This window comes from Primulina eburnea, chromosome 8, assembly GCF_022965805.1.
Source record: "Primulina eburnea isolate SZY01 chromosome 8, ASM2296580v1, whole genome shotgun sequence".
Lineage (NCBI taxonomy): Eukaryota > Viridiplantae > Streptophyta > Magnoliopsida > Lamiales > Gesneriaceae > Primulina > Primulina eburnea.
The window spans coordinates 9194084-9204799 of NC_133108.1; the positions used below are offsets into that span (position 1 = coordinate 9194084).

The 10716-nt window shown below is 37.7% G+C and overlaps 2 protein-coding genes across 2 annotated transcripts; both read right to left on the reverse strand.

The window, feature by feature from the left end:
- Positions 1-260: 260 nt before the first annotated feature.
- Positions 261-1857, reverse strand: LOC140838983 (uncharacterized). Its single transcript, XM_073205611.1, has 4 exons — positions 1627-1857; positions 1500-1511; positions 1309-1377; positions 261-962 (listed from the first exon to the last, which is right to left on the reverse strand). The coding sequence occupies exons 1-4, from the start codon at positions 1855-1857 to the stop codon at positions 261-263; spliced, it is 1014 nt and encodes a 337-aa protein (XP_073061712.1).
- Positions 1858-1927: 70 nt separating this feature from the next.
- LOC140838984 (uncharacterized) lies at positions 1928-2785 on the reverse strand. The gene has a single exon (XM_073205613.1). It carries the CDS (start codon positions 2783-2785, stop codon positions 1928-1930), a length of 858 nt encoding a protein of 285 aa, XP_073061714.1.
- Positions 2786-10716: the final 7931 nt, after the last annotated feature.

Below are 10716 nucleotides of genomic sequence, written 5' to 3' on the forward strand. Positions count from 1 at the left end.
ACGATTGACCAAAAGAAGATGAGAATGGTCTCATGAAGTCAATACCCCAAACATCAAAAAGTTCAACTTCCAAAATATTGGTCAATGGGAACTCATGGTGTCTAGAAATATTACCAACCCTTTGGCATCTGTCACATGACTTGGCTAAGGTATAACTATCTTTGATCAAATTGGGCCAATAAAAACCAGACTGTAATACCTTTGCTGTTGTTCTTGATGCTCCAAAGTGGCCGCCATATGGTGAAGAGTGGCATTATTGTTCAAGAATTACTTTCGCTTCTTTCCTCCGCTACGCATCTTCTAATCATCTGATTAGCACATCTCTTGAAGACGTATGGATCATCCCATAGGTAAAACTTTGCATCGTGAAATAATTTCTTCTTTTGGTGATAACTCAAATCTGGAGGGAAAGTACCACAAGACAAGAAATTAGCTATATCAGCAAACCAAGGGAGTATAGCATTCACCTCAAACAGCTGTTCATCTGGGAATGCTTCTTTTATGGTTCCGTCATCTATTTTATCTTCAAGTTCAAGTCGTGACAAGTGGTCAGCCACTTGATTTTCACACCCCTTCCTATCCTTCACTTCAAAATCAAATTCTTGGAGCAATAAAATCCACCTTATCAAGCGTGGTTCCGCATCCTTCTTAGCAAATAGGTATCGAATAGCTGCATGGTCAGTGAAAACAATTACCGTTGTGCCGACCAAGTAGGGTCTAAACTTGTCAAATGCAAATACTACTGCAAGCATCTCCTTTTCAGTAGTTTTGTAATTTTGTTGTGCAGTATCCATGGTTCGAGTTGCATAGTAGATTGATCTAAAAAATTTATCACGCTTTTGGCCCAACACCACACCTACTGCATAATCACTAGCATTGCACATCAACTCAAAGGGCTCCTTCCAATCTAGTACTATCATGATTGGTGCTGTCACTAATGCCTTCTTGTTCTTCTCAAATGCCTGCAGACAATCATCATCAAAAATAAAAGTGGATTCTTTTTCAAGCAAATTACACAAAGGTTTAGTAATCTAAGAAAAATCTTTGATAAATCTACGATAAAACCCGGCTTGTCCTGAGAAACTCCTTATCCCTTTGATGTTCTTTGGTGGTGGAAGCTTTTCAATTGCAACTACTTTTGCTCTGTCTACCTCTAATCCCTTTGAAAACACTTTATGTCCAAGAACAGTACCCTCTTGGACCATAAAATGACACTTCTCCCAATTAAGAACTAAGTTCTTTTCTTGACATCTCTGCAAAACGAGGGAAAATGTTATGTAAACAGTGATCAAATGAAGAGCCAAATACCGAGAAATCATCCATGAAGACTTCCATGGTGTCTTCCAGCATGTCTGCAAATATGGCCATCATACACCTCTGAAAAGTAGCAGGTGCATTGCATAGCCCAAAAGGCATCCTCCTAAAAGCAAACGTTCCATAGGGGCACGTGAATGTTGTCTTCTCTTGATCCTCTGGTGCTATAGCAATCTGGTTATAACCTGAATAACCATCTAAAAAATAGTAGTGACAATAATCAGCAAGTCTATCAAGCATTTGATCAATAAAAGGTAATGGAAAATGATCTTTACGTGTGGCATTGTTCAATTTCCTATAATCAATACATACTCGCCATCCAGTCACAGTACGAGTAGATATTAGTTCATCATTTTCATTCTTTACCACAGTGATTCCACCTTTTTTAGGCACTACTTGCACAGGAGAAACCCAACTGCTGTCAGAAATAGCATATATAACTCCAGCATTTAACAATTTCAACACTTCATTTTTCACTACCTCTTTCATGACTGGATTTAACCTTCTCTGATGATCCACATAAGGAGCGTATGACTCTTCCATTAAAATCCTATGCATGCATATAGTGGGACTAATCACCTTGATATCAGAAATCGACCACCCAAATGCAGTTTTAAATTTTCTCAACACTCTCAACATCTAAAGTAAGAGAGGAAGAGATAATTACAGGATATGTCGACTTCTCACCCAAGAAAGCATAACAAAGATGGCTTGGCAATTCCTTCAAAACAGGGGATGAAGGTATTATCTCTGAACAATTTTCTTCTTCCAACTTCTCCTGTGCGGCTTCCTTCACCTTTGGCAACTCTTCAAGAGCTAAAAGTTTCTCCCTCAATTCCCAATCATCATCATCAACTCTGCTGATAGTACTAGAAAGACATCTTTCTAATGGATCTTCTACTGTATGACCTATACCAATCTCAGCAACACAAGAGTCAATTATATCAATACTTTTACAAGTACTTACCTCGTCGTTACCTTTAATGGCCTTATTGATGTTGAATATCACAGCTTCCCCACCAACTCTCAAGGTGAGTTCTCCTTTGTGTACATCTATCAATGCTTTTCCAATGGCTAAGAAGGGTCGCCCAAAAGTCAATGGAGAATCTTGATCTTCCTCCATATCATGTATTACAAAATCAGCAGGGAAGATAAACTTGCCAACTTTTACCAAAACATCTTCAACAATTCCACGAGGATAGGTGAGTGACCTATCTGCAAGTTGCAAAGTTATAGTGGTTGGTTTTACTTCCCCAAGCTCCAAGTCCCTATAAATAGAAAATGACATAAGATTAATACTTGCTCCAAGATCACATAAAGCTTTATTAACATGAGTACTACCAATAATACAAGGAATAGTAAAACTCTCTGGATCTTTTAGTTTTTGTGGTAACTTCTTTTGGAAAATAGCGCTGCACTCTTCGGTCAACTTCACTGTCTCGAACTCTTTCAACTTCCTCTTCTTTGACATTACATCTTTGATGAACTTTGCATAGTTTGGCATTTGCTCTAAAGCATCAGCAAATGGAATGTTGATGTGAATCTTCTTGAAAATCTCCAAAAATTTTGCAAATTGATCATCAATAATATTCTTCCTAAATCTCTGTGGGTATGGAAGAGTCGGTTTCAATATAGGAATCCGTTCATCTTCAGTTTCAATCCGAGACTCCTCCACCTTGTTCTCCTTTCCATTTTCACATTCATCTTCTTCAACTCTCTTCTCATTTTCCTCATTCTCTTTGGATTTTTTAACCTCAAGTTCTCTTCCACTTCTCAAAGTTACAGCTTTGCATTGCTCCTTTGGATTCACTTCAGTATTGCTTGGGAATTGACCTCTATTTTTATCTCTCAATGCATTAGCCAACTGTCCAATCTGTGTCTCCAATGATTTCATTGTGGCACCCATATTTCCCATGTGAGTTTCCATGCCATCAAGACGAGATTAAGTCCTAGCCATCCTTTTACTAGATTCAGCAACAAATGTCCCAACTAGATCCTCAAGTGAAAGTTTTCCTTCCCCTTCGATGTATTGAACCCCGATGGAGGATTCAACACATTCTTATTATTAGCATATGAAAAATTCTCATGATTTCTCAAACCAGGATGATAAGTGTTAGGGGGAGGGTTACCTCGATATCCTCCGTATCCACCAAAATTCCTAGTGTTGAAATAATGAGCCTCATCAGGAATATGTGGTTCGTCAATAACAACCGATGCATTTTCAACCTCTGGTGTACTAGCTTTATTCATGGCTGCAATTTGAGTTGTTAAAGCTGAAACTTGTGCGGTCAGTGATGTAATAGGATCTACGGCATAAATTCCAGCTGGTTTCTTTACTCCTGACCTCTCAGACGGCCACTGATAACTTTTAATGGTCATCTGTTCAAGCAAATCATATGCTTGATCAGGTGATTTGGCAAATATCGTGCCACCAGCTGCTGCTTCCACAGTACCTCTTATTTGTCCATTCCAACCATTTAAACAATTAAATTTGTACCCAATCTTCAAAACCATGGTTTGGACACCTCCTCAACAACTTCTTATACCGTTCTCATGCCTCATATAATTGCTCAAAGTCAGTCTGCCTAAAGTACTTATCTCAATTTTCAACTGTGCAGACTTTGGCAGGTGGAAAATATTTAGCAAGGAACTTGGTTGCTAACTCCTGCCAAGTAGTGATACTCCCCAAAGGAAGCAATTGAAGCCATTCTCTTGCTTGGTCCCTAAGAGAAAAAGGAAACAAGCGCAATCAAATTACATCATCATGAACACCATTTATCTTTACCGTGTCAGTGATTTCAAGGAATCTTCTGAGATGTAGATGAGGTTCTGCAGTAGCGGCTCCCCCAAACTAGTTCTGTTGAACCATGTTTATCAATGCGGGCTTGAGCTCAAAGTTTTTTGCATTAATAGTCCATCGTGCTATGACCAAATAATGAGCATTTAGTACATGCCTAAAATGATCTCTGATGGGTATTGCAGGGGGTGGATTTTCATTATCTCTGTTGCCAGCCATTGCTTGAATCTCGTCTCTTCTCGTCTTTCTTAATCTTCTTACGGTTCTTTTGGTCTCGAGATCAAAGGTAAGCAAGTCAAGATTTTGCGATCTTCGCATGCGCTGTCAAACAGAGATAAGAAACAAATAAATTTTTTAATGTAATACAATAAAAACATCTCTAAATTAAAATCAAGACTAATTGGTAACAATACTAATATAAATTTAAAATAAACACTCCCCGGCTACGGCGCCAAAAACTTATTGCGTGTTTTCTTGATTTCTCTCGCAAGCGCATGACGTAGATTTATAGTAAAATGTATTTTTGAGTACAAGTGTCGATCCCACGAGAAGTATATATATAAATGTATATTAGTGCTTGTGATTAAAATAGTCTCGACTTTATTTAAAAAATTAAATTAAAATATTTAGTTGCAAGAATAATTAAATTAAAAGGGATTTAAATGTAGCACCAAATTGTAACAAATAACAATGGAATAAAAGATCTAGATGTCCGATTTCACGCAACTGTCCACCATGTGTAATTTCTTGTAACTATGTCATAAAAATCCTTCTTATTCATTAGCCAAAAATCCTATAATTATCTACTCCCTCTCCCGAGTGTTAAGTAGATATTAGTTATCTAAAAATAGATTGCAACGTTCCCATCAACAGTCTACAATTAAATAACACATCAAGCACTAGATTCTCTATGGGCTTCGATAGCATTATAGAACTCCTGAACTCTATAAATACCATTGATGTATTTTTCCCCTTTCTTGTTTATAATTTCCTCTTCCGAGTGATAAATTGTAAACATATAAATCATTCAAATTATGGCCAATAAATTGAAAGCATTAAGACTAGAACAATACAAATGAACAATATGAAGAACTTAAATAGATTAACATATAGATTCTAACACATGGTTTCTAGTTTTGTTCCATCTTTCCTCTAGAAATAAAAATTATTTCATAATAACACAAGTAAAACAATAAAACGTAGTTCTAAAACAAGACATATCAAATGAAAAATAAAAGAAAGAAGAACTTAGAACAAGAGTTTGAAGTGCTGATTCCGTCCCCGGAGCTGTGCAACAGATTTTCCAAAAGAACTTGATGAACTTGAGTCTTCAATCTCCTAGCAGCAGCCTCCACTCTTCCCTTGGCACCCCAATACCCTAGATGGTAAGTAAATGATGCAGTTTATAGTCCCAAACAAACCTCAATCCGTAGCACACCAAAATCTTGGACTTCCATGCGCAGCACACCAAAATACAGATTTTCCGGATTCTGTCTTGCAAGGAGCGCAGGTCCGGTCAAGAGGAGACCTCGGGTGCAGTGTTGGTTCTGGTGTGTGCGCGCAGGTGCGGTATGGATTGTAGCGCGGGTGCGGTGTAAAGATGAACGCGGGTGCGATATGGCCTCTGTATTTTTTTTTATCTTTTGCACTTTCCAATTCAACACTTTAATATTCCAAACTCTCATTCTAAGCTTCCAAACTACAACAACAAAAACAACAACAAATCAAATAAAACCTGCTCAAGAATCACAAAATTCTAATTTAAAACAAGTAATTAAATTACAATAAATTGCACTTATCAATATTAATACCGATAATGCAATCAAAATCAGATAACCCAAGCACAATACAATCTAACTCAATCTCATTACTTTTAAACTGTAGCATACCATGTCTAACAGAATTCCATGATATCAAACCACTCCCCAAAGGTGAAGAGACAGATACTACAACAGATAATGACTCTACAGGCAAGGCATGCATCAATGCAAATCGCTCAGATATAAATGTATGTGATGCACCAGTATCTATCAATACAAATGCAGGATAATCACAAAGAACACAGTTATCTGCTATCACATCCTCAAGTGCGTCTTGGGCTTGTTCCTCAGTCAATGCAAATACTCTCGCCTGCTGTCTAGGAGGTTGACTAACCGTCTGGCTTTCTCTTGGCCTTGGCTGGGACTGGGCATGTGACGGCTGAAAAAGTGAATAGAAGATGTCTGTCTCTCAACTTGAGCTACTGATCCAGATGATCCTGCACCCTGAGATCGCTTGGAACTTCTCTGTGAATAGACTTTAGCAAAATGTCCTTGCTGTCGACATATGTTGCATCTACCAAACACTTCTTGGCATTGCTCTATTGGATGTCATCCACCACATGTTCTGCAATAAACCCCTGTATACATCTGACTCGAACTAGTCTGTCTGGAGCCACCTGAGCTAGATGAACTGCTTCCCGACTTCTTGAACTGCTTCCCTCGGGCTTTCAGACTCTCTTTCTTCCCACTGTTGTTACCACCACTATTGAATCTAGGAGGAGGTTGTTGAAACTGAAAAGAGGGTGGTTGTGGTCTCGGGGTCTGAGCAACATACGAAGCTCCTCGCTGCTTAATCAAGCCAGCTTCAGCTTCCTTTGCTCTGTTCAAAGTATCAGCAAAATTATTTGGTCGTCCCGTATTCACCAATGTAAAAATATTTGGATTCAATCCATTGATGATTGATCAGCTACGGCTTCATCATTCTCGGCCACATGTGGCGCAAAACGTAGCAAGGTAGAGAATTTGGCGACGTATTCTTCGATGTTCAGATTACCCTGTCGCAAATTTGCAAACTCTGCACCCTTGTATTTTCTGTACAATACTGGGAAAAAGCGTTGATAGAACTCAGCTTTAAAGATCTTCCTAGTAATCATCGTACCTTGTTGTTCCAAAGCTCTCTTCGTCGTAAGCCACCAACTCTTCGCAACTTCCTGTAACTAGTGCCCAATCAGTTTGACCCTACGCTCATCTGTATAATCAAGGGAATCAAACAACATCTCAAGATCATCCAACCAGCTCTCACAATCAACAGAATTCTCGGTGCCTTTCAAAGTCTGCGGTTTGAATGACTGGAATCTTTTCAGCAGTGTTTCCATAGTTGTCGTAGTAACATCCATAGGATCATTCCATGTACTGCCCTGTTCTGGCATGCGGACTGCTGTTCTTCGAGGAGGCATATCTAATTATCAAAATGATTAGTACTCAACTATATTTAATCTGTCTCAGTCCTCCTCTGATCATCTTATCTCTGGTCCAGAATCGGTTCTGATTCATTCTTTACCAGTACATATCTCAATTACTAAATAAATCAAGCAAACATGTACTTTCAAAGTAATAAAACATGCTTTCATGCTAGCATAGAACATAAGTACAACAACAATACAATATTCCCATGCTAGTATCACATAAGTAAGCAAGGAAAAAGACTCAATCTACCCCGCTCACTCGCTTTTATCTCAGGCTAAGGAACCTATGGCTCTGATACCACCTGTTGTGGGGACCCGAGTGCTAATTCATCTTCTTCAATCATTGGGACTAATTGGATCAATTATGTATACTAATTTGATAAAAAAAATTATAATATCAAAGCATTCCTAATTAAAATGTATACCAGCATACAACAAGTTAAGTTTCTTTATTATACAAGATCAAATGTAAAGTTTACAACACATGATCAACTTACAAACTTATTCCAAATTACAAATCACATAACTAGTGTTGTTTTTCCATCACTACAATTATAGGAATAAACCACCAGTTTCATATCTAAGCCCGGATCACCATGCTAATCCTCCCTCGTTCAAGCTCTTTTCGGTGCCGATCCTGTCCCACCTGTTGCCATGCACACATACAAACACGACAACAGCCGGATAACTCCGGTGAGAATAGAATTTTCAGTATAAACAATGTATACATGCATGTCATACAAACATATACAACACATAAAACATATATTAAATACATGAATCCAAGTCTAGAAACATATATCAAAACCATACTCTAAATCAAACTCTTTAACTCTTAATCTTTGACTCGACTCTTTTTCTAAGTCTAGGGATCCCGTTTTGAATAAGAACGTAACAAATCTCCCACCTACTCTCCCATTCGGGGTGGCAATACGTTCTATTCTCGGACTTCGGCCCTCTCTATATTGAATATCTACAATAGGAGTAGATCTTCTCCTACGCACATCAATATAAACCGAACATCCGGTTACTTGGCACCTCTACCAAGTATTCATCTATCTCATATACATTTCTATAACTCAACAGACAAAGTATAAACATATCAAAGTATAAACAATCTAGTATGTGGTTTTGGGAAACTCAAATCGGATATAATTCGAGTTATTCTTCCCGGTTCAACATTGGATTATAGCTTTCTTTGTTCGGTTTGATTCTTTGTTCGTTCTTCTTTCGATGGTGAAGTCGGATTCTCGACGTATAAGCTGTCAATACCAACTGAAATGACAATTGAGAGGCCTGAAATCACATACAACTTAATGTACTTAAGTGATAGGCTTAATATTTGGTCTAGATTTATTCAACGGCATAATGGCGTCATTTCGATATACCGACAACTCAATCATCAGTAGATTCAATGTCACAACTCATCATCATCAACCAATATCATACACAAGTCACAAAATCTGTATAATCCCACTCATATATATGCTGAAAATTCATAACAATTGCATATAATAACATTTCTTCGATCCGGTTTCGATTCTACTTATCTCTACATATCACGAACACATCATATAGCTCAAAATCTGATTTCCCCAACATGATATTTCAAAACCTAGCAAGAACATAATAATACATACATAATCTTGAAGCTAGTAATGAAAGGAGCAAGAATCTACGCTCGGATAACAACTCGGATGGTTAGATGTTGCACAACCAAATTTCTAATATATTTTGTAGCTTGAGAATGTTTTCTTCATGGAGTCTCGTTCTTCAGCTGAAAATTGTGAAGGAATGAAGAGGTGTACACATTTAAACGCATGGCAAATTCACTTGGCTTATTTTTCGTTCTGCACGTCTCGCGTATATGCGCGACCTTCATTGGCGCATATGCGCGAGACCTACTGGTCTCTGCGCTCAGCAACTCTGCCTCTCGCACATATGTGCGCCCTAGCCCCGCGCATATGCGCGAGACTTACTGTCTCGGCATGTAATTTCCTAGGCAGCTCGCGCATATGTTCGTCCTCTCTCGCGCATATGCACGAGGTCCTCTACCTGCCTCGCGCATATGCGCGCATCATGTCGTAGCATATGCGCGAGAGGTACTTTCCTCGCACATATTTCATGTATTTTCTTGTCTTTTCCGGTCTGATCTTTTCTGTCTATAATCACATCAATTATCAGTAACTCATTTCAAATTACAATAGCAAAATTCTCGGGCATCACAGTCGCACCCAAGCCCATGCACCATGGTTCCCTTAAAACACAAACATTGACACAAACATGCAATAATCGGTTTCCTTCTTGTTCCAATTTGCTTGCGGCATCTTGTGCTCTATAAAACTCCGTAACTCATGTAAAAAAATGGCCCTATGATCCTATAATAGGCAGCCCCTTCATGTATGCATAAATCATGTTTTGGATCAAATATTATGCTTCAAAACCCTTTTTTATGCATAAAAAATAAATAAAAGAGTAACTTGTTTTTCATTCAATTAATATTCAAATACTTATTAGAGTGTGATAGATGAGAACAGAAAAGAGATATGGCGTGCCTTTGCATATTTAGCGCACGAATTCCGTTGACGATGCGAAGAACGATGACGAGAAGACATTGGGTGAATTTCCTAGCAATAGCCGAAGCTTTTCTCCTTGAAAAAATTTGTGTGTACCCTGTGATTGAGGAGAGAAGGAGTCTTGTATTGATAGGGGTGAGGGACGTGTGTTATGTGAATTATGGGGTGTGTTTGTACTTTAAATATTTAATCAACACTAATAATAGCTTAGGCTCATTAACACGGTTAGTTAGGCCTAATAAGCTCATTAGTACTTTTAAAAATATTTTGTTTAGGAAAGTTCGTGAAATTATTATCCAGGTTGTCAAAACGTTCGTATTTTTGATAAAAATCAAATACCGATAAAATTTACGTCCCGACGTTTAAAATCACCTCAAAACTCCTTATTTTCAAAAATAATAAAAAGCATCAACCTTATTTTAAATAATTAAAAACAATTATTTAACAAAAACATTTTCCATTTTTCAGTCAACGGTCTCCGTTCCTGGATCGCAACTCGAATAACCTTTAAAAATACATTTTAAAGCATTCAAGTAGAAAATTACTTCAAATTCATATAAACATATCACACATAATTAATTTAAAAATTAAATCAATTAATTAGATATTATTCATTTTCTCTATATTTACATGTATTTGGATTACATCGTCTTAATTTTGGACTTTACAGATGTTCTTGTTGATGAAGAGAAAAGAATGTTGATGAGGAGACCTACCAATGAGATGACTAAATATATCAAACCACTCTACATCTCAACACATGTTAATGGAAAGTCGGTGTCTAGGGTACTGATAGATAATGG